The sequence below is a fragment of the Parus major genome, chromosome 17 (assembly GCF_001522545.3).
Source record: "Parus major isolate Abel chromosome 17, Parus_major1.1, whole genome shotgun sequence".
In the NCBI taxonomy this organism is placed as follows: Eukaryota; Metazoa; Chordata; class Aves; order Passeriformes; family Paridae; genus Parus; species Parus major.
Window position 1 is genome coordinate 7,689,055 of NC_031785.1, and position 22,786 is coordinate 7,711,840.

Sequence of the window (22,786 nt, forward strand, 5' to 3'; positions counted from 1 at the left end):
TAAGGCTGCTCCATGTGGATGAGGACCTGTGGAGGTGTTTCAGCTCCCAAATGTGCCAGTTGAAAGGTCAAAAGCGTTACAGAGCTTTGTTCTAGTGGCTGGTGTTTTGGTGTTGATTATTCCAGATGGGCATTGTGGCTTTGCAGCGTTGGGTTGGATGCTGGCTCTGTGTGTGTGAAGGAGAGATGTTTTTGAAGCTGGAAGTTTGAATACAGGTGAAGGGTAGTGGGAGAAACCACCAGAAATCCATCTGGTCCAAACTACAGCAGGGTGTGGAGTGAGGGATGCCCCATCCTGCGGTGTGGGGACTGACACCAAGCTGAGGGATGAGCACAGCAGGGACACTGAGGGGCTACACCCAGAGGGCTTTGCCAATTCTGACCACAGTTATTATTCCAGGGATTCATTGGTGTTATGTTATTAGGAGCAGTCAGGGTGGCTCCTGGGGACATCCTGCAAGTATTTTCCAGGTTTTATTTTTTCCTTCCAGATACTGCTGTTTTGATTGTGAGTGTTCCTTAGACAAGTGGATAAAGCAGGAGTTTGCTTGCAGGAGGGCGCTTGGTGTGAATAACAAACCTGTGAGAAGGATGGAAGGGATCTGTGTTGTTGGGAAGGCATTACTTTATTCTCAGGGGGACAGAAACAGCTGGGCAGAAGGGCACAGGGAGGAGTGGCAGAGTTTCACTGTACACAGCAGCAGTGTGCATGTATTGTGTGTATTCTGCTCGCTGTCACAGAGGGATTTACCTTCATGTGCTTCAGGCAGCTCAGTCCTCCCCCACAGGAGATCCTCATCCCCACTCCAAAAGCATTCAGGGATGAACCAGCATCGCTCAGTTAAACCCAGGGAGGTGAAGGGCCAGGCCCAGGGCTGAGCAGAGAGGCCATGGCAGAGCTGGGGAGGACACACTCCCCCAGCCCATGCTGTATTTCCTGATCCCAGGGCTCTGCTCAGCCCCGCGGCCCAGCGCTGGCCAGATTTCACCGAGTCTTTAGCACACATGTTCACGCTTTTTGTTCTCACATCAGGCCTTCAAGGGAGCCCTGATGAGCTCATACTGGTGCTCTGGGAAAGGTGATGTTATCGAAGACTGGTGCAGGTGCGACCTCAACGCCTTCGATGAGAACGGACTCCCGAACTGCAGCCCTCTCCCTCCGCCTGTGTACGTATCCCTGTGAGCCCTCTATGGATCACCAGCCCCTTTCCTGTGGGTCACAGCCACCAGAACCACCCCATTTCCCAGGGGCTCAGCCCATGGGCACCTCCTTCTGCACCCTTGGGCCTGGGGGCTGCAGTCCAGCCCTCCTCATTGTGTGACTGATGCCTTTAGGATATCCTGGCTCTGGCTGTGGCCCTGGAAGGTTTCCTTATAGATTTTCATCACCTGATTAGCAGGACTTGTAGAATGGGATTTCAAATGTTGAAAGAAATGGAATTACAGTGCAATTCATTGTGGTTTGTCAGAGCAAGAGCAAATCAGGAGCAAACTGATGGGGAATTAGCTGAGAAAGCAGGAAGACTGGCTCCAGTGAGCCACGAGGAGCAGAACACCTTCTTAGTGAGCCAATATCCTCAGAGGGGATTCATTTCCCATCTCAAGTCCAGCAAACATGCTGTGTGTTTGGAGCCAGACTCTCCATAGCCCTGTACTTGGTGTTGTCATCTACCCTGGAGCAGAGGGAGTGGACGCCTCTGCATTAGCACAGCCAGGAGCACAGAGCTCCTCTGCCTTCATCCTAGCCCACGTTGTTCCTGCTCTGGGCAGGAGTTCCTGCGCAGCTGCCCTGCTCTGGCTCTTGCCCACACCCCTCAGAGGTTTGCAGCTGGGTGAATTCACACTGCTTCTCCCCCTCTCTCCCTTCCTCCCCTTTGTTCACTGGTGATGCTGGCTTGACCCTCCTCTCCTGTGGACTCAGCCCTGCTGGGTTTCAAGAACCTGGATCCTCTCCTGATTTCCTCCTGGGGTGTTGGTCCTTGCTTACCTTGCTGAAGTTCAGCAGCTGTCCCAGACAATGGAGACCCCTTTAGATGAGATTTTTGGGGTTGCATGATCTTGCCTTCTCCAGGAGCAGGGGGACACTCCCAAGGGCATCCATTGCAATAGGCTGGACTCAGCTGAACTTCAGCTGGAAGTCGTGTGATGCTCAGACCCTGCTCTGCCCCTGTGACCTCTGTCCTTGGGGCGTTGTGGGCACACCCACACGTGTGAATATGGGCCTTTCTAGGGGTTGTGGTACTGCTTAGAGATGTGGATTCCTCCCCAGAAAGAGAGCTCATGTCTTGTTTTCCTTCTGTCTCCCACCCAGCCTGCGGCTCTCCCCCAACGTGGAGCCCTCCAGCACCGTGGTGTCTCTGGAGTGGCTGGACGTGCAGCCTGCCATCGGGACCAAGGTGTCAGACTACGTCCTGCAGCACAAGAAGGTGGATGAGTACACAGACACAGACCTTTACACAGGTGGGTGTGAGGGAGGGCAACCTCCTCCTGCTGCAGAGGGCTCCTGTGCCCTGCCTGGCTGGGAGCAGCTGCTTCGGTAGAGAATGGTACATAGAGCCAAGGTGTTACATGAGGTATCAAACCCACTCCATTTAGAAGTTTCTGGAGTCTCCTGCAGGCATGGCTATTTGAGGGGAAGGGGAATTGTGAAAACACAGTGAGGCAGAAGGAAATTATTTGCCATTTTTTGGGCAGGAGAGCTGTGAGTTGGAGTTTCTGAAGTAGGTGTTGATCGGATCAGTCTGAAATGTCACAGGATGGTGGTTGTAGAGGAAAGGTCATCCCTCAACAGCTCAAGGGCTTTCCTGGTCTGTCCCAGTGAGTGACTGTTCTGGTTTAGGGCAAATGTGGGAGAGAATCACAGTGACCAGTGATCCACCTTTGAAAGGACATTTTCAGTTGTCTTTCACACCTATCAAAGGAAGTCAAAACCTGCAATATTTAGGGAGATCATTTAAAGAGCACAAAATTTCTCCAAGAGAACCTGAAACTTCTCTGGGTTGGAGTTCAGTTCTCAGGCTTGTACTGAGTGCTCTACACCTTAAAAAGGCTTTGTCAGCAACTCAATCCATGCTTCAGGAGCTGCTGGAAAAGGCAGAGGACTGTGAAGGATGGGACTTGATTTGGGTGAGTCAATGATGGATTTCAGAAAACAGGACTTGAGACCCTGAGTGATGGCAGTGCTGCAGGGAAAACCAGGCAGAACCTACTGCTTTTTGCTTCAGCATTTTGGATGTCGTTTTTTTACAGAAGCTCACAAGAGCAGCTGGATTGTTGACCAAAGCAGAGATTTACCTGGGACAGGGCTGGTTTTGGAGTGCAGAACCTCACAGTCCACATGCAGATGTGCATGGGCTCTCAGGGCACACTGGCAAGATATTTAGCTGTGTTTCCCTGATGGGAAGACAGGCTCAGGAAGATCATTGAGACATCACAGCCACAGGGAAGTTTCCACCCTCTCTGTTCACCTCAAGCCCATCTATTCTGCTTCTGCAGCATAGATGCCACCATATCCAAAAATCCTGTGCTACAAGAGCTGGCCTGTCTCTGCTGCAGAGAGCCAGATCCCCACCTCCTGGGGGGGTCCAGCTGCTTGTGGAGACCCCTGCAAGAAGGAGCAGGGGTCTCCACAAACAGGACACCTGCAGGAGGTCTCTGGTTCATACACCAGTCCCATCCCATGGGACTCTTCTCCTACATCTTGCCAACATCCCCTCCCAAAGTTGCCCGACAGGCCGTGGACCCTGGGTTACATCTCTGGTTTCACGGCATGGAAGAAGGTTTGTTCTTTATCTTGGAGGGGCACCTTGCAGTGATGGAGAAAGAAAACAAGCCACCAAAGGAGGGGCTTTGTTTTGGATGGGGATTCCAGATTGTTCACACATCAGTCAGGTGAGGCCAGACCAGGGAAACTGGGGTTTCTCCTTTGAAGTGGCTGGATCTTTGCCTGGCAGCCAGAGTAGGAAATACAGATTATTATTATTATTTTCCTTTTATGACTGCCATGTGTTTGACAGGCAATTGAATTCATTGTGGGGAGCTTCCCTCCCCTCTGCCTGCTCTGAGGGACTGTTTGGGACAGAATGACCCTATTAACAATTAAAGAGAAAAGCCAATCCTAAATCTCTCCCTTTTTTTCTGTGTTGTTTATAACCAAACAACATTCCTGCCTTCATTCCTTTCTTACCCTACAGGCCTCTAATGCCAGATGACTTTATTCCTGTAAATACCTTGTGTAGGTTTGCAGAGGTGCTGACTGCTACAGCTCTCTACAGCCAAAAATCCTGCCCTGGATATCCCCTGGCCACCATCACCCACCCATCCTGCTGCACCACAGCTCCTCCCATCTGAACAGCATCCACAAAAACAATAACACAGCCCCAGAGGGGGAAATCTTTGGGAGGGGCGTGTGGGATATGAAATTTGGATGGCTTTTGATGGATATGGGCAGATCAGTCTCCCAGCTGCTGGCAGGGAGGAGCAGGTTGTTCCCATTGCTTGGAGGTACATTACAGGTATTTGTAGAGCAAGCCAGCTCTGGGCTGGGAAGATCTGGCAAGATTATAGGGCTCTTGAGGATGCTGCCACTCATCCCTTGGAACTCTTGAGTTTAAATGAGTGGGTTATTTGTACTTGGATGGTGGTTTTGTTTGCTGTATTGAGGTTGTAGCCATTTCTTATTGGGATTCCTGGGGCTAGAGCTCTGCCAACCTCTTCTTCATTCCTGTGGCAAACTAGGTGGTACCTGGTCCCCGCCTCACCTGCCTTCTGTTTTCCTCCTGCCCCTCAAAAGCCTCCAGTCTATCACCCTTACAAAACCCCTGGGCCTCTGCCTTGTTCTGCCAGATGTAACCATTCCCTTGAGCCAGAGAACATTTGTTCCTCTTGGGGCAGAGGAGGGAGTTTTGGGACTGGTCTAGTGTGGGTCCCCTCTGCTCCCTGCTGGGCTCCCCATGACACAGGGATGCTGCAGCACAGGGCGAAGGGAGCCAGGAGCCTGCAGGGTCGGTCACCCTCGGCTCTATGAGGATTTTTTTAGGAGGCTTGTTACTGGTGCTTAGGAAAACACAGCCCTTGGCCCATCTGAGGCAGAGAGGAGGTGAACTCGCGCGTGAAACAAACCACGCTTTCAACACCAGCGCGCGGGGAGCGAGCGGCTCCGCGCTCGGGAGCCAGCCGGGAAGACGGAGAGCAATTACAGCCCAAACTGTTTATTAAAACTTGTGGAAATTACTCATAACTCCATGTGTGCGAGGGCTTTGTAGTTGAGTGATGCTCTTTGTTTGAACATGGGGCTCTTGGAGACGGTGCGAGCGTGTGTGTGTGTGTGCGCGTGTGTGCGCGGCCGAGCCGCCAGCGCATTATGTCATGGACCAAGCAGGCGCTGCACTTGAGAGAGGGAGAGGGAGAAATGTGTTTTACAGGGTGAGGTACAAACTGAAATGGCTGTGAACATCTGGAACTGATATTAGGCTTGGAAAATGTTTTCTGTCACTCCAACACTCCTCTGGAGGGAGGTTTCTGAAGTTAAGAAGCTCCGAAGGGGATGAGGGGGAGGGATGAGGGGATAACATGTCTGGGGTGCAAAGTGCTTTTCATGTCTCCATTCTCTGAGATGGGCTGTGTCCCTGCATCTGCCAAAATTGGCACCTGGGCAATCACCACTTCTCCTTGAGGAGGTCCCCTGGACCAGCTGAGCCCCCCTTCCCTGAGCCAGCCCTGCATGGGGACTGCAGCATCTTCCAGCCTGTGCTGGAAAACAGAAGGATCCTTGCCCTGGTTTTAGGGTTGGGAGCTGGGGAGCTAAGCTGGGAGACCTTGTCTGAAAGCTGAAGGGTGAAATCCTCAGGAGAGAACAGGCCTGGTTTAACACCACATGGACCTTCTCTGGGGGCCACCTGGGATGTCAGACCCACCTGCATTTGGGGAGGCTGCTGTGAGTTTGTGTAATGAAAGGTTTAGAAGTAAAAAACCACTTTGAATGTGTTTTTAGAACATTTTGGGGGATGTCTGGGGGAGGAGGAAGGACTGGGCTTGGCTGTGTGATGGATTGGGGTTTGTGGGTTGGGCTGTGTTGCTCCTGGGGTGGTGGCTGTGTTTCTGCTGTGATGTTCTCAGTCCCTTTCTCAAAGTTCTCTCCCTGGTGCAGTTTTCTTCCCGTTGTGCCCACATCTCTGTTGCTGCTGGGTCTTTGAACACTCATCTGAAACAAAGCATTACTCACTGTCCCCATGGTTGAGGGTGACAACAGCTGTGAATGAGGTGTTGTCCCAGTGCAGTGCTGGCTCTGTGCTGCTGATAGCAAATCACAGAAGGATTAGGGGGCTCTGCCCCTCTCCCAGCCCTTCATCTTCTGTCCTGCTCTGTGTTGGCTCCCATGCTGTGGTTTTGCCCCTTTTCTGTGGTGCTTTGCAGCTCGGTGTGTGCTGACAGCTGAGTTGGGGTAGCTGGAGATGTTGTGGGGTGAACAGAGGGTACCACAAACAGGTGAACAGCTCACCTGCTTCAGTGCAGTGCTCGGTTTGGGATGCTGTGTCCAAGCAGGACAGGTCAGATCTCAGCAGAGACTCCCAGGCTTTAACTCTGATGATGTCATGGGATCCTGGCTGCTCTGGGGTCTTTTTGCCAGGACAGTGACCATGCTTATCAGAAATAGCCCTGATCCAGAGCTTGTAATCCTCAGAGCAAGGAGAACAGGAGCACAGCCTGCTGAGTGAGCCTGGTGGAGAGCCCAGAGCAGGAGAATGAGAGTCTGGCAGCTCAGAGCCTTCTGCCCTCGATCCACAGCTCTGGTGTGGAGCAGAACCAGCAGGTAACCTGGGAGGGTGTCTGCACAACAGACAGGGCAGGAAGATGTGCAGGAGTGGAGTGTATGGTTCTATGAAAGCTGAGCACATCACCGTGCCAGCATTACAGACTGTGCTGGAGCAGAGCTGCTCTGCAGAGGAGCCTGTGCACAGCACCAGGTCTATAAAAGAAAGTGAAAGAGGTCAACTCACAAGGCTGGGTGTTTTGTACACTTGCAAGTTGGGCTCTGAATTGAGGCTTGGGAGTGTCTTATTTATAACTTCACAGTTGTGACGTGTCTGGATGGCTGGGGATGTATGGATATAGCTATGGCAACCAGCTCTTCCAGACACCCTCTTGTGTGCAATCTGTGCTGCTACTGCCCTGAGAAAACCTGGGAGAAGAAGAGAAAAAACTGTCTGGCCTGAGCAAATACTGTTCCTGTCAGAAAGGAGTCACTGCAATCTCCATGCAACCACATTGCACTCCCATTATAAGCCTTAAAATCATCTTTAAGAGTGCTCACTGACAAGCTGGGCACCACACAGAGCAGCAGGAGGAGTTGACACTGCCCTTAGAAGCTGTAGAAGCTTGAGGTCCAGCCAGGAGCTGGGTAAATATGTGAACATTGCTCCTGCCTCTTGGGCAGCTAACACATGGGTGAAGATGTTTTCAACACCCAGACTGCCCTGCTTGAGTGCTGAATCCACTTCACTTGCTAGCAGTAGGAAAGATGATTCAAGAAGAAGCCTTTGAAGTGAAGGTCAGGTTTTTGGAAGCTGCTTCCTGGGATGTGTTGTGTAATAGCACCAAGCAAGTGCTTAATTTTGGCCATTACCCTCACTGTGAAGCTCGGATTTCTCTCTCCCTGGGACAGCTGTAGTTATTTCCACCTACCAGTGTCATTTTTGTGTCCTGGAAAGCAGAAGGGAGGTGGAGGGTGTTCTCAACTCTCAATTAGGGTTGAGTCAGTTGCTGAAAAATTTCATTAATTCACATTTCCATATGGTTGTTCCAGGGTTTTTTATTTTTATCTGCCCAGACACCTTTTGGCCAGAACTGGGCATTATCTTTGCTTTCTCCCAAATCACTTTATAGGTGGAGACCTGGGACCGTCTGCCCTTTTCCTGCTGTCTGCAGAGGATGGAGCAGCCTGGCTGGTGCCACGAGTGTGTCATGTACTTCAGGAGCACTGTGTTTGCCAAGGGCTTTGTGCTGTCTGCTCAGAGCTGCCTCTCCCTCAAGGAAAGCTGTAGATGCTGCCTTCTAGCTAAGAAGCCTCTGAACTTCTTACATGGCAGTTAATGAGGCCAGTCATGGAGCTTTTTTACTAGTCTGTAATTTTATCCTCTAGGATTAAGTTTCTCCTGATCTGGAAAAGTCAAGGCCACAAATCCATCTTGTCAGAAAGCATCAAAAGCCAAGGCTGCTCACAGAGCCAGACGGATCACGGCATGTGAGTGCAGAGCAGTGGAACTTTCTCATAGGAGCCTTTATTGACTAGACAGGCTTTTTTTAATCAATAAATTGTGGCTGGAATTTGGAGGGAAGCTCAGTCTGTGTTTGCAAAGCTGGTGCTTGGCAATGCAGCCCTGAGCTATGTGGAAAATACAGGCTCTGGGGCATCTGTGGATGCAACACAACCTGCTTTGGGAGGAAACTTGGGCATTCTCACTGAGCAAAGAATCTGGGTCTTCCCTTTGGATGGGCTCTGAGTGACGCCCAGACTGAGATCCTCTGCCAGGGTAGGATATTCCTGGAGATTTTGCATATTGCTCTCATTCTAGCCAAAGCCTGGGATGATATCCTGAATGGGATGGGGAATCTGCTTTCCAGCCCTCTGGCTGCAGCTGAGGTTTCCCATGCATTCAGTGTTGTCAGGTGGCTGAAATACAATCCAAAAAGTTAGCCAGGGTCCCTCCATGCTTCTCTGGAAGGAAATGAGGATAGAAAAGGGATCCAAAGAGGCACAAAGACTGCCTTGGGACAACCTATTCTGTCCTGTTTGAAACCTCCCAGCCCCAGGAGGGATGTTGCTGTTGTCCTGAGCTGTGATTGTGTCTGGTGCCTGCTCTGTCCTGCCAGCATCAACTCTGCTCTAACCCTCACCATTCCTCAGACACCTCCTTGTTCAGTGGCACGTGGTGGCACCAACCCTTCCCCTCTGCCTCTCCTGGCTGGGCTGGGTACACTGTGTGCCCTGAGAGCCACCATCCTCTGCTCACCAAAGTGATGGGGCCTCCTCCTGTTGGGCAGTGGCTCAAGGTGGGGCCTGTCATCTATTCCCCATGTTGCTCCAGTGTGAGGGAAGTTCAGAAAAAATGGAGAGGGATTAAACCTGAGTCCAGGGATTTACCAATTAAAATATCTGCTCCTCCTGAAGGTTTCATATGATACAAGAGGGACCCTCCCCATCTCCCCCATGACCCCTTCCCAGTTTGTTCAGCTTGCCAGGGATTGAGATCTGGCTCTTAGAAGTGAGGGACAGCTGGGTCTAGGTTACATTTTGTGCTGTTTAGATAGGATAAACCTTTCCTCCCTGTAATTGGGTGATTGGACTTGTGAGGTTTCCCTGATATTAATCTGGAGACCCTAGAGGGGGTCAGATTAGGTTATGGAGACATAATAGGAAATACTGCTCTGGCTAGTTTGGGTTATGGGGGATAGGGTGGGTACTCTGCAGCATTCCCACTGACAGGGCCTGCATGGTGGGGTCAGGGAACAGTCTTATCTCAGCATCAGCTTGACTTGGGCTTTGCTGGGAGCAACTCTCTGTGAACTCTTTCCACCCCTGTAATCCTGCTCTTCCAGAGGACAGGACCATGACCCCTCCTTTGGAGAAGGGAGGGGTGGGTGGTGCTGGCCTGCTGCTGCTGGGGCTCGTTCACAGGGCAGAGGGTGCCTTTTTCCAAATGGGCATCGTGTCCCCCTGGATCCTTGGGATAGAAGAGCCTTTGTACTCTCAAGTGCCACTGGTTGGACCAAATAAAGATCTTCCTCCTTGCTCCCCCACATAGTGCCAGTAGTGGGGAAGGGATTCACGAAGGGATTCACCCCAGAGGGGATCAGATAATGAGCATTTCAGTGCATGTGCCCCTCTGTCCCGTGTGAGAGATGCATTTGAGGAACTGATCTAGTCAGAGCCCGTGAGATGAGCTTGTCCCTGTGGCCAAATAAGTGTTATGGAGCTGTACTGGTGAGGAACCCTGCCCTGAAGCAGCATCCCAAGGTGTCCTGGAGAAGGGAGACCCACCACATTTGTGCTGCAGAGTTGTTGGTTCTGTGGGTTAAAACCCCTTCCTGTTCCTGCTGTGTTCTCCTCCTGTGTTTGGGAGCAGCTCTGCAGAGCTGCTGGATGCAGGTTCTGCTGAGACAAGCCTGGCTCCAGGAACCAGTCTGCAACACTCCTTCCAGCCCTCATTTCTTTTTATTAACAGTGAGATGACAGATAGGGGATGGCCATTAATTTAATAAAGGATGTTTCTGATCACGACTGCAGGAGCAAGATCCTGAGGTTTTCCATGGTGGTCTGATGACTCACACTGATGAAATAGGGTGAGGCTGGGATAGGAAATACCTCACTGGAGCTTGGAGCATGGCAATGGCTCTTCCCACAGAGCAGCCAGGCTCCTGCTGTCATTCTGCCATCCTTGGCTGACCTGTCCTAGCACCTTCCCAGTATGATGATTACCCCCACTGGGAAGAGCTGGAATTCAGAGACACTGGGTGAGGCTCACTGCCTGTTTCCCTGGTGCCAGCCCTGAACACCTGCCTGGGTGGACTCAGGGAATGTTGTGGTGTGGCTGGGGGACCCCATTCCCCACTGCTCCCCTCGTGGCTCACTCAGGAGGGCAGTTCAGGCTGTGCTGTGAGAGGAGAGCTTGTACAGTGTAAAAGAAAATACCTGGCTTTCCTTTATCCTGTTCTGTCATCTGTGGAAGTCAATAAATCTCACCAACTCCATTGTTCAGATTGGGAAATTGAGGCCAAAACTGTAAATCCAGAGGAGCCAGTTAAGAGCAAGGGCTCACAATTCATGTACAATTAACAGTTATTGTGCTGGCTGCTCTCAAGCCCTGGAAGTTCACGCTTTGCCTGTGATGGGGGACATTGGAAAGCCACCAGTTTGTTGGGATAGTGCCAGAGGTGGGTGGCTGGACAGGCACTCCAGCTGTGTGAGGGTCAGCTGCTCGGCATCTGCTGTGTCCTCCAGCTGCAAACAGCTGGAATGTCCATGGGAACACTGCACTGGGACCAGCCCCACTCTGGGTCAGCCAGCTCCCCTTGACTCCCAGCCCTGGGCTCATCCTGCACCCTGTGTGCTGCAGGGAGGGTGCCTTGCCCTGGGGCTCCCCACAGAGCTGAGATCTGAAAATAATCTGCAGCCAAAGTGGGAACTTCTGGGGCTTGAGAGCAGCCAGCACAGGAACTTTAACTGTGCACAAATTTAGTGCCCTTGCTCCTAACTGGCTCTTCTGGATGTAGAGTCCACACATGATTTTTGGTCATGACTGCTGAGTGCCTCCATTTCCCAATCTGAACAGTGGAGTTGTTGAAATTTATCAGTTTTCCTTCTCTCAGTGGTCAGTGGTAGGCACAGTGCAGTGGGTGCAATCCTGGGCAGCAGGGCTGGGATGGGAAATACCTGCTTCCCTGCCCCTGTGCTCATCCTCAAGCACATGATAGGTTCCTTTAATCTGCTAATAAATATCAGTCATAAAGAAATCCAGATCTATCCATAATCCTGTTAGAGCCTTTGACTCTTGCTCCTGTGACTCCCAGCAGCTCTAATTATGGATACTCACGCTGGTGATTAATGATTTGGTTCATCCTCAGTGGCACCAATTTTACATGTGCAGCCCAATCCCCCCCACAAGGATTTGTGAGAGGGGGAAATAATCCCTGTGATAAACCAACAGCACAGAAATGTGGTGTTGGCATTGTGCCTCCATCTGGCCCTTCTGCATCCTGTCCATCCCTTCACTCATCTCTCCCTGGCCTTTCATCTCCAAGAGAACGACCCTAATTGCCGCACGCTCTCATTTTGCTGCGCTGTATCCCATAAATCACTCGGACGCACAGAGCATTTTCCTGCTCCTTAACAAAAGGAAAGGCATTTTCTCCTCTGCTGCATGTTTTACAGGTGACTAATTGCATCAAGGCACCTTTGAAGCAATGACTTCATCAATTGCTCATCCTGCAGACACATTGCTGGTTTGGTATGCCCGATCAGAATCCTGCATTTATTAGGATTAATTTATTCTCCAATCATTTTTCATCCACCACAAGGACAGGAAAGTTGAATGATGTTACTTGCTCAGCTACGTAAGCACGATTTCTTGCCTCATTACTGAGCCTGAGATACTTTTGCTACACACTGAAACTTCTCAGAATGAAAATGAATAATGTTACGTCTTGGAGAGAAGTGATCCCAGAACACCAGAGAAATCAAGTTATTTCAGGGTGCCTACAAATTGGCTTGGGGTCTTCATCATCTTCCTTTCTAATATTCCCCCTGCATTTATCATAAGGGCACATCTGTGTGAGCAGTAGCATGTTTGGGCTTCAGACAGAGGCTAAGAGGATGTTTCTCCAAACTAGAGACCAAACAAAATGAGGGGTTCTTGGTGTCCTGTGGAAACAGGCTCAGAAATCTGGGGTTATTTAGCCTGGAGAAGAGAAAGTTTCAGGGCCCTTCCCGTACCTAAAGGGGCTCCAAGAGAGCTGGAGAGGGACTTTGGGGATGGGCTGGGAATAACAGGACAAGGGGGAATGGCTTCAAACTGACAGACCTCAGAGTTAGAAGGAATATTGGGAAGAAGTTATTGACTATGAGGGTGGGCAGGCCCTGGCACAGGGAGCTCAGAGCAGCTGGGGCTGCCCCTGGATCCCTGGAAGTGTCCAAGGCCAGGCTGGATGGGGCTTGGAGCAGTCTGGGATAGTGGGAGGTGTCCCTGCCCGTGAGAGGGGATTAGAACAAGATGGTTTTTAAGGTCTTTTCTAGTGCAAACCATCCATGATTGTATAATTCTGTAGGTTAGCAAATCCTTCGGAGGCTGCAGGAAGCACTCTGGGTGTGTGGCAGTGTCGGGTGTGGCAGGGCAGGCAGTATGGAAGGGGTTTCGGTGAACAGAGGCTGAGCATCTCCAAGGAGGAGGATCTGGAACTGCTGGGGACAGAGAGCAGTAAACACGGCCAAATTCACACTTTTCTTAAAGGCTGTGGTCAAGTTTTTGTGGGAGTAGTGGCTGATAATGACTGCCAGAAGACCTTGACTCAGCAGCTAACCTCCCACCCCCACAAAAACTCCTCTTTTGGGAAGAAAGGAGCTTGTTTACATCCAGGCAGGAATTTTGCCTCTGCTACTTCCAGTCTGGTGTTCATGAGTTCTGGGGAGTGGATTTGCAGCATAGGTTATGGACCAAATGGGGCAGTTTGGAAGCAAAGCTGGGTTTAAGACTGGTTTTGGGGCAGGTGTGGCAATGCTGGGGAGCCTCACCTGGTGATGTGCAGAGCTAGGATGAGGAGGTGCAGGAGACAGAAGCACTGGGAGCAGATGACTTCCTTCTGTACTAGGAAGAAGTGCACCATGGCACCAAAGGGCTGGGAAAGGCCTTGTGCAGTGCTGGGGAGCTGGGTTTGGCCAGAGACCAGGGGAAAAACAGGTGATGACTTTGGAGAGCCTGGAGAGAGAGCATGGGAAACACACCAAAGCCTGGCACTGTAGAAGGACACGCTTATTTTATTTTGCCACAGCAAGCTGACAAGGTATCTGCTGTTGATGACAAATCTGGTGTCCTGTGGGATGTCCACCCTCAGCCCACATCACGTGTAACAGGACTGGCTACAGAGCCCTGATCCCCAGCTGGCACCGAGCTCTGCCACCCCACTCTCCCCCTGGCCCCGTGGTGGGGCTTGGGTTGGGGTGGGTGAAGAGGGGTCGGGTAGGACAAAGAGGGGGTGCAAAAACGTGTCAAGGAGCAGAAAGAGCTGGTAACTGTGGGTGTTTGCCTACAGAGGGGGCTCCTGCACTGCCCAAGGCCATCCGGGCTGGGAAGGCAGGAGAAGGGATGCGGCGGCTGCCAGCTGACCTTTCTCAAACAGTTCATGGGTTTCCAGAGCAGCCGAGGTGTCAGCGGTGTAGAGCAGTCACAGCTTCCCAGTCGCTGGAGGAGGAAGGCAGGGGGCACTCGAAAGGGGAGGAAAAGGCTCCGTCCTGGAAGGGTGGAAACCTCCCAAGCCATTAACTGTTTCTCCACGGAGAGCCGTGGAAAGCAAGCAAGGAGCTGCTTTTCTCCTGCACCAGCTCACCCTCTCCCATCCCTTCTGCCCTCCTCTCTTCTGCCCCTGCCTCGCTTTCCCTTCCTTTTGGGGTGGTGAGGATTTGGGTGGACAATCAGCTCAAGCCCAGCAGCCGTGGCCAGAGAAGCCAATCTTGCCTCGGCACCCGGAGCCCTGGCGCGCCCAGCGTTGTGTCTGTGCACAGAACCCTCTGCTTTGAGAACTCTCTGCAATCAGGCTTAATTGGTAGGCAGGGACCCACAGAGAAACCTCTCCCAGCCCTTTCTAAGCAGCGTGTAGCAGGGTGCTCTGTGCTGTCAGATCTGGCTGAAAGCACATTTGTCTCAAGCCAGGGAAGGGGCCGAGTTGTTCCATCACAGCCTAAAACTGAGACACTTTCCCTCGCAGATGACAAAGCTCGGGAGTAAATTAGCAGGCAGAGTCTGTGAAAGGAAATGTTTCCTTAAACGTTTCCATAAAAGCTAATTGGCCTGTAAGAGCAGCATACCTGTGGGCCGCTGCCTCCCGGGGTTCAGGGCTTGGGGAATCTATTCCTGGCTTGACTAATAATTTTCAGTGTGACTTTGAGCAGGTCATTTCAGTTCTTTGTGCCTTGGTTTCCCTCTCTCTGAAATGAGGAGAATACTCCCTTCCAGCGCACTGATAAGGTTTAAGTACTAAAATTTTATTGCTCTGTTGAAGATCCTTGGCAAAGGGGTATTATGCAGATAGAAGGTTAATGATGATGATAGGGAGAGAATGAAAGGAGAAATTGCTGTTTTATTTTTATTTTGTTCTTTAAATGATGTTTAATAGCCAGTTTTCAATTGAGGAATAAAACCCAGTCCCCTGTGACCACCAAATTATCTTGCAAATGCTGTTTTTTGCACGCTCTTAAAGCTTGCAGGGAGAATGAGGAGCCATACCCCTTCTCTCTGCTCTAGGAGCAATCAGCAAGAGATTTCTTTTTCCCAGTTAGGGAGCTTGTCTGGATTCCTGGATAATTGAGGGAGCTTCCCAAGAGTCCTCCACACAGTGTCGTGGCTCTGTTAGGGTCTGGTGGTCCCTGCTGGGACCAAGCACGGTGTGTGGTGGGGCAGCTCCTTGCCCATGGGCACCTGGAGGCACCTGCCTGAGGCTATTGAGTAGGTCAGCAAGTCCAGAAAAACAGGGCTTTATCTCTGCCAGAGGGAATTAAAGGCTGAGCACATCCATTACCCTTTCCCCACACCTTTCCAGAAGAATTTCTGGGCAAGCACATCTCTCCATGTGATGACCTGCAGAGCCAAGGTGCCCACTGCAGAGCCTGTGAGCGCTTGCAGCGATGCTGAGAGCTGCAAGGGATCCCTGCAGGGTGGGTGCACCAGTCCTGCACTGACCCCACAGCCCACAGTGCCCTGCCTGGCCACCCCAGTTTGTCATCCTCACCACAGCCACTGTAGGCTGGAAATGCCAACCACAGCGGAACCCGGCGCAGTCTGCGGCCGGGCCTTTGCTTATTTATTCCTTTTCTCATTTGTTTCTTTCACAAACATCAGCTATGTCGAGAATGGCATCTTCGTCACCCCAGACTGTTACAAAACCTAAGGTCAAATTCATGGTATAATTGTGGCTGGGGAAAAGGACAATATGGATGTGTTGGTCCCTGGTGGGTGAAGTGTGGGGGCTGGAGGATGCTGTCTCCTATTTTTCCTCTGGTTGTGGATGAGGGTTTCCTGTCCAGCCATGGGTTGGAAGCTGCATCTGTGAGGATGCACTCACAGTGCCTGTGCTGACTTTTTCCTGCTGAGTTCCATTCTGGAGAATTACTCAGTGAGATGGGATTTGTTAGGGAAGGTTATAGCTGTTGCTTACCCAACTGTTCTACCTGGAGAAGAAAATGGGGAAAAAAGGAGCAGGGGTTGGACACATTGTCCTCTGTTAGTCAGCAGCTAATCCCAAACACCATTCCCCCATGCTCCTCATGCTCCAGTGGCTCATCTGGGAGTTGTGAGACCTCTGCCCACTTTGCTTGTGTCCTCACACATGATCAGACCCCCTGGCTGCCCACACAACCCGGTGCTGTGTCCCCATGGAGGCTCTCACTGTCAGCTCTGGTGCCTGTTCACCATCTGCCCATGCCAGGAGCTGAGGAATTGAGGACAGGAGAGCTTGGGGCTTTGTACTGGATCTTTTCTGGGGGAAGAATCCCACCCCAGAGCCTGTGTTAGGATCATGGAATAGTTTGAGTTGTAGGGGACCTTCACAGACCATGTCAATTCCCCTGAAGTCAGCAGGGACATCTTCAACTCGACCAGGCTGATCAGAGCTCCATCACTCAACCTTACAATGTTAGTTCATCCCTTTTCCTCTTGGATATTGACCTCTTTAATATCCCTGAGTTTCTTCCCAACACTTTCACATTAATCACCTCCACAACAGGCTCCTCAACAAGGATCCCCTCACTTCCTCATCTCCTCATCATGTTCTCAAACAAAGCTTTTTCCCAAAGCTTCCACATATACACAAAGCCATTTTTCTCTTCATCCTTGTGCCCTTCTCCCTCATTCCTCCATCTCTCTCTGGATTCTCCAGGCTGTGACTGGGAGGGGTTCAGCTCAAGGTTCAGGGTCTGTTCTGGGGATAAAGGCCATGTTCCCCTTAACCCTCCCACCTCAATAAATACCACTGTGGTAAATTTGTCAAAGACATGGGTTGATTTGGGTTTGTTTGGATTTTTTTGCCATATGTGTCTGAACTGTGATGGTGACAGTATTTCACAGAATATTTCAGGTTGGAAGGGACCCCTGAGGATCACTGTGTCCAGCTCCCTGAGGCAGGAGCTGTCTGCTCATGTGTATGCATATAAAACCTCTCCCAACAAGACCCCGATCTCTCTTGGGACCTGCAGGATGAAACAATCGATACCATTGCCCAGGAAAAGGTCACATTGCATCAGTAAAACTCCTCTTTGTAAAGAACAGGAGCTGGGTCTGTCTCTGTTTAAGAGCCAGGCTGCAGGTTGTAGCCAGAGGAGCTGTTTGGGGGCTTGGTTTGTGTGATGGATGATGGGGAAAGGCTGGAGGGAAGATCCCACAAAGTGTGGGTTTGCCTTCTGCCCCCCTGCAGCCTCCCTGCCCTGCTCTGGGTCCTGCTGCTTATTCATTTCAGTGATAAACCCAGCTCCTTTTTGACCTTAAGTGATGTTTTAGGATTTCTTTTATTTGTGGACCTTGCCTTGGCCTTCTGTCACTATTTGTCTCTCCAAAAAAAGGATTCTGCTCTTTCAATTTCTGTGTCCAATTTGGAAGGGGGGATATTACCAGTGGGGGTCAGTAAATAGCTCATCTCACTTCATAACACTTAGCATTTAGATAGTGCTTTCCACTGCCAGAGCCCTCTGCAAACTCCCAGTAATCCTCCCTGCACCCCTCCAGTTAGGTAAGTATAACTAATCCCAAACAAATAGCTTCAGTGTGGAACTAATGTAGAGAATGCATGAGAGTAATTTAAGGTTTAAAAGAAAACTAGTGGGTAATCTCACAGCAAAATTAGAAAAAAAAAAAGGCCAGAGAGAAGAAGAATATAAAAAAAAAAAAGAAAAAAAAAAAGCCTGAGTTATTGAATGTGAAAGTTAAAGACTGGAATATGTTGTTAATTTGCATTTCAAGTAGCCATGAGAGGCTGTAGATATTACAGCTGCTTAGTGTAGGCTGTTTGGAAGGATGAAATACATCAAAGCTCCAGTAATATGTAAAATAATAAAATGTAAAATGCCCTCAAGTTTAGCTGTTTTGTGCCTGTTGGATATTATCAGATTTTTCATATATACACTTATTTATTTATTCATTCATTCTTTTTAATCCTGCAAGCATTACTGAATTCCCTGTTTTCTATGTGTCTGTATCCAATAAACTGTAGATTTCAGATCCCAGGAAGTGCTCAAGACCAGGCTGGGTGGGATTCTGAGTAACCTGGTCTAGTGGAAGGTGTCCCTGCCCATGGCAGGGGTTTGAACAAGATGATCTCTTAGGTCTCTTCCATTCCATTATTCTATTTACTTACTAGAATCCAAATTTCCTCCTCTTCCTGCCTCTCATTTCTGATAACTGAGACCTCCAGAATCTCACACACCCTCATTAATAACTTCATCAAAGCCCTGGAATTTGTGCTCCTCACTTCACATTTTGCCAGGTTCAATTGAACAGTTGCCTTTTGCACCAGCAGAGCTGATCAATCCATGTTCCACTTGGGATAAATTTCTGAAAAGTTTCAAAATCAGACTTCCTTTGGAAACTGAGTACCTGATCAGAATGGCCTGTCCTCCTGTGTTTGCTGCCCCACATGCAGGAAATCACATCTGAAGGGCTTGTGAGGCATCACAGAATCATGGAATGGTTTGGGTTGGAAGAGACCTTAGGGATCACATTCTCCCAGCCCCAGCCATGGGCAGGGACACCTTCCACTGTCCCAGCTGCAATTAGAGGCTGAGATTTCCAGGCTGATGGCTCAGCAGGCCACTTCCCATCTGCTTTCCAGTGTCAGCCCTGGTGCTGGAGCAGACCCAGGGCTCCAGACCAAATCTCCTGTGAAAATGCATTTGCTTGTACAGTTATTTGCCCACCAGGAAATCTCCTGGCGGACTCAGGAACGTGGAGCCAGCATTTTCCCTGTGTGTATTCTCTGAATGGGTCTTGTATGGACTTAAAAAGATTATCTCTATGTAAAGGCACCTTTTTGGATTTCTTGTACCCAGACCCTGTGCTGTGTCAGATGTCACACGATCCATCGGGGTTTTGCAGAGACATTTAGCTGCAGATGCTGTTGCAGGTGCAAAAACATCTGCTAGTGCAGATGCAAACCCAAGGAGCTCTCGAGGAGATCATAAGGAGTGATCCTTATGATCATAAGGAGTTTTTGCAGCATGTTTTTGCTCCCAAGCATTGGCCTCATCCAGGTCCCTGCCACAGTGAGCACTCACAGCACTGGTGTGTGCCAAAGCCACAAGTGTCCTTGCTGAGGTGGAGGTTTAGATTAGATCTTTGGAAAAATTCTTCCCTGTGAGGGTGATGAGACCCTGGCACAGATTGCCCAGAGAAGTTGTGGGTGCCCCTGGATCCCTGACAGTGTCCAAGGACAGGTTGGATGGGGCTTGGAGCAACCTGGGATAGTGGAAGGTGTCCCAAGAAGGAGGTGGGAACAAGTGGAGATTTAAGGTCCCTTCTAACCCAAACCATTCTATGACTCTTTGATATGACCCTGATCTGCAGCCCTGGATAAATGCAAGGTGTGCTGGGGAATCCTGGCACGGGAGAGGGCACCAGGAGGGTGTGGTGGGGCTGGAAATCCCAACTGGGGCATCTTAGAAGTGGAGACTAAGGGTGAGACAAGCTGTGGTCCACACTAGGCTAAGCTATAGCAGAACTGGAGTGGATGCTCTTTGGGGTCTTTTGGTCCTTATACTCACCTAAATCCAAAATCCTCCTGGCTCAGGTATTTCCAAGCAATCACATATTTACTCCAGACTTCTCTCCCCCTTCATACTCAGCCACATGTTTTGAAAGGAGAGTAATGAACCATGCCTGAAGAGGACCAAGCATGACCATTTATTGCAGAGATCAGGTTCAGGAGAGTCAGGAGAGAGCCCACCCCTCCCTCATGCCCCCCACCCCTGCCCACTGTACCCCTCTGTTGTGAACTTCTCAAGAAGAAAGAAAAATAAAGATTTGGCAGGTCTATTCACACAGTGTAAAATTGAATTAGTGGAGGTATGTGAGGAACATGGCTCGATTTCCATGGGGATGAGGAGATTTTTATCACCACCCCCCCAGGATTATCCTGTACAACACAAAGCTGCTTTTGGCACTGGCAGGTGGGCATCCCCCCTGTGAGCCTCCTTGGGGTAAAATCAAGGTGATGTCTGAGTCAGGCTGGCTTTGCTGGGCTGGGGGCTTAGCCAGGGTAGGGAACTGAAAGGGGAGAAGGGAATGAATGTCTGTAAAGGTGAAGGCTTGAGACCAGGTGAGCAAAAGAAGCGTGGAATCCTCTGCTGTTTTCTATCCCCTCCCCTTTGACAAGGTTCAGCACCTTTTGATGTTCTGTGGGGTTTGAGAAAGTCCTGAGCCATGGCCAGGGCAGGAGGGACTGTGCAAGGGGCAGGCAATTGAGGAGATTGCATCCTAATCCCAAAAACAACAGGACTGCTTTCCCTCTCCACTGCTGATGAGCTCCACCCCTTCATGAGTTCAGCATCAGCTGAGAAAATGTTCTGGACACAACCTGTAGAGGTTCCAGCACTGTTGCACAGGGTTTATCATCTGTCTGTCCCAGAAAGGTCCCTGCAAGCTGTCCTGGGCTTGTCCAGCCCAGCACATGCCCATCAGCCTCAGGGAAGGGCTGAGGCTTCTGCCCATGTGTGGCTGGCAGTGCCACAGGACAGATGTGATGGTGTGAATGACAGGGGAGCAGTGGGAAAGCAACCCCCTCTTTCTGGGCTGATGGGCTCCACGTTTGCTGCCCTGGACAGTGAAGTGCAAAATGGAAAGGAAAAGGGAGAGGGAAGAGCCCTGTCTGCACACCCGCCCCAGCACAGGCAAGCCAAGCCTGGGGCCAGCCAGCAGCAGCGAGCCTCTTGCTTCCTCCCTCCCCACCCTGCAGGGACGTGGCTGGGTGGAGATCTGGCCAAAGCTCCTGTCCTCTCTCTTGCCAGCACAGCTGAACTGGGGCAACTGGTATCCAGCCCCAGCGTGCTTCCATCCACCCCTGGCAGCAGGGAACAGAGCTGTGCATCCCTACAGTGCAGTGGGGACCAAGGAAAACTCCTGGAGAGGGATGGGAGAGTATGTGGGATGGGGTGCTGTGCTTTTAGGGTGTGCTGGGCAGGGTTTAAAGCAGCTGGGGAGTTGTGTCCTCACTCCATGGAGACCCCAAGGGAAGGGGCTGCTCAGGGCACAAGGGCACCCAGAAAGAGGAGAGGGAAACCATGCAGAATCCCCCAGCAGAACAAACCCATGGAGGGGGTGGGGAGCAGGGAGGTCCTGCATGGCTCCAGATGGAATGGGAAGACTGGAGAAGGTGCCCAGCCCTTCAGCTGGATCTGCCACTCACAGCATCTTTTTCCCACCTCAGGGTGATTTGTTCCTCCACTTCTGCAGAAGGGCAGCAGCCCAGTTCTCAGAGGAGCCCTGTCAGATCTGCTCAGCAGCATCTGCCCACCCCAGACTGGGAAAATCAGGTGCAAAATAACATGGGGTGAACAAATATTCCCCCTGGGCTGCTGCCCACCCAGGGTATCACAGGCTCCATCATCACAGTCCCATGTACTGCACCCAACAAGCTTCATCTTTACGATTTGGAAAAGGCTGCTTAATTTATGTGTGACCCTTAAAACTTAAATAAATTATTTTCCAGAGACTTGGGCACAATCTCCATGGCTGGGACAGTTCCTGACTCAGCACAGACTCTCAGAGCCTCGTAGGCACCTCTATCCTCTCCCAGAATGGCAACCAAGGGCTCTGAATACTGATGCTTTATTTTTCCAGTGAAAACCTTACACTTCTCCTGTTCAGAACCTGTGTGCAAGGATCATGCAAACCCTGACATCCAAGTGTTCTCCAAAATGGGTGGGAAGACTGCAAGGGGCATATGGGGAGCTGCTGCAGGACTTCACCCATGGAGCCTCTTCAGCAAGATGGGGTTACAGTCATTCAGTAATTCAGTTTGTCCCTGCACACAGGGCAAGGCAGAGCAGCCTTTCACCCTGCTCACTGGTTTCTGCCACTGTGGCTGTGTCAGAAGCAGGGTCAGGATCTTTGGGTACCACTGGCTGGTCCCTCTCCCCATCCAAAGCAGCTGTCCCTGCATCCCACAGCCTCACAGGACTCCTTTCTGATGCCAGGGTGATGAAATGTTCAGTGCCCAGACTAGCAAAGGGTTAAAAGCAACCCTGTTTGTGGGCACAGTGCTGCTGCCCAGGGGTCCCTGGGTGCTGAGCCAGCCAGGATGGGGAGCATGGGCTGCCCAGCTGCAGTGCCAGCTCAAGCTCTTCCCTTGTCCCTCAGCAACAAAACACACGGCCCTTTTTCTTGTTTGGTTTCGTCCTGTAACCAGTCTGTTTATTGTTCTGAAAAGGTTAAATTGGTCAGGGGGAGAAATAAAAAAAGGATAGACTTTTTTTTTTTTTTTCTTCCTCTTTCTAATGAGAGTCTGGGGACCTTTTCCCTGCTGACGTCAGAGTCATATCCAATAGCCTTTGCAGTGAGGCCTGATTTGCAAAGGACACCCTGGGGAAAAGCAAAAATCTTGGTGAAACCTTTAAAAAGAAAAAGCACCCTTTGAGATGATTTTCTGCTTCTTTTATGTCCTGATTTCACCTTCTAATTACTAACTCCTCATTCCTTTCCCCCTTACCCCAAGCTGGGGGGATGTTTGAGGGGAGGGTGTTTGCAGCCCCCTGCACAGGCACACGCTCCTCGTCTCTCCCTGTGCTTGGCTCTCCCCCCCAGCTGCCATGCAAGGAGAAGCCAAGCCCGAGCAGCTGGGCTGCTCCATCCTGCCTTGGCTGGGAAGCCGAGGGGGCCCCGTCTGGGTCGCTCTGCACTCAGCCAGCCCCAGCCCTGCCATTCACCGTGTGCTCCTTGCCTTGCCTTCCCTGTCCTGCCTTCCCTTTCCCTGTCCTGCCTTCCCTTTCCCTGTCCTGCCTTCCCTTTCCCTGTCCTGCCTTCCCTTTCCCTGTCCTGCCT

The 22,786-nt window shown here is 50.9% G+C and overlaps 1 protein-coding gene across 1 annotated transcript in view; it reads left to right on the plus strand.

The window, feature by feature from the left end:
• The window catches only part of ASTN2 (astrotactin 2), a 252,911-nt gene that overhangs the window by 174,172 nt on the left and 55,953 nt on the right, over nt 1-22,786 (plus strand). The window contains exons 18-19 of the mRNA XM_015644984.3: nt 1,033-1,166; nt 2,311-2,459. Of these exons, the coding sequence (XP_015500470.1) occupies nt 1,033-1,166; nt 2,311-2,459 (283 nt within the window). The remainder of the gene's footprint in view (nt 1-1,032; nt 1,167-2,310; nt 2,460-22,786) is intronic.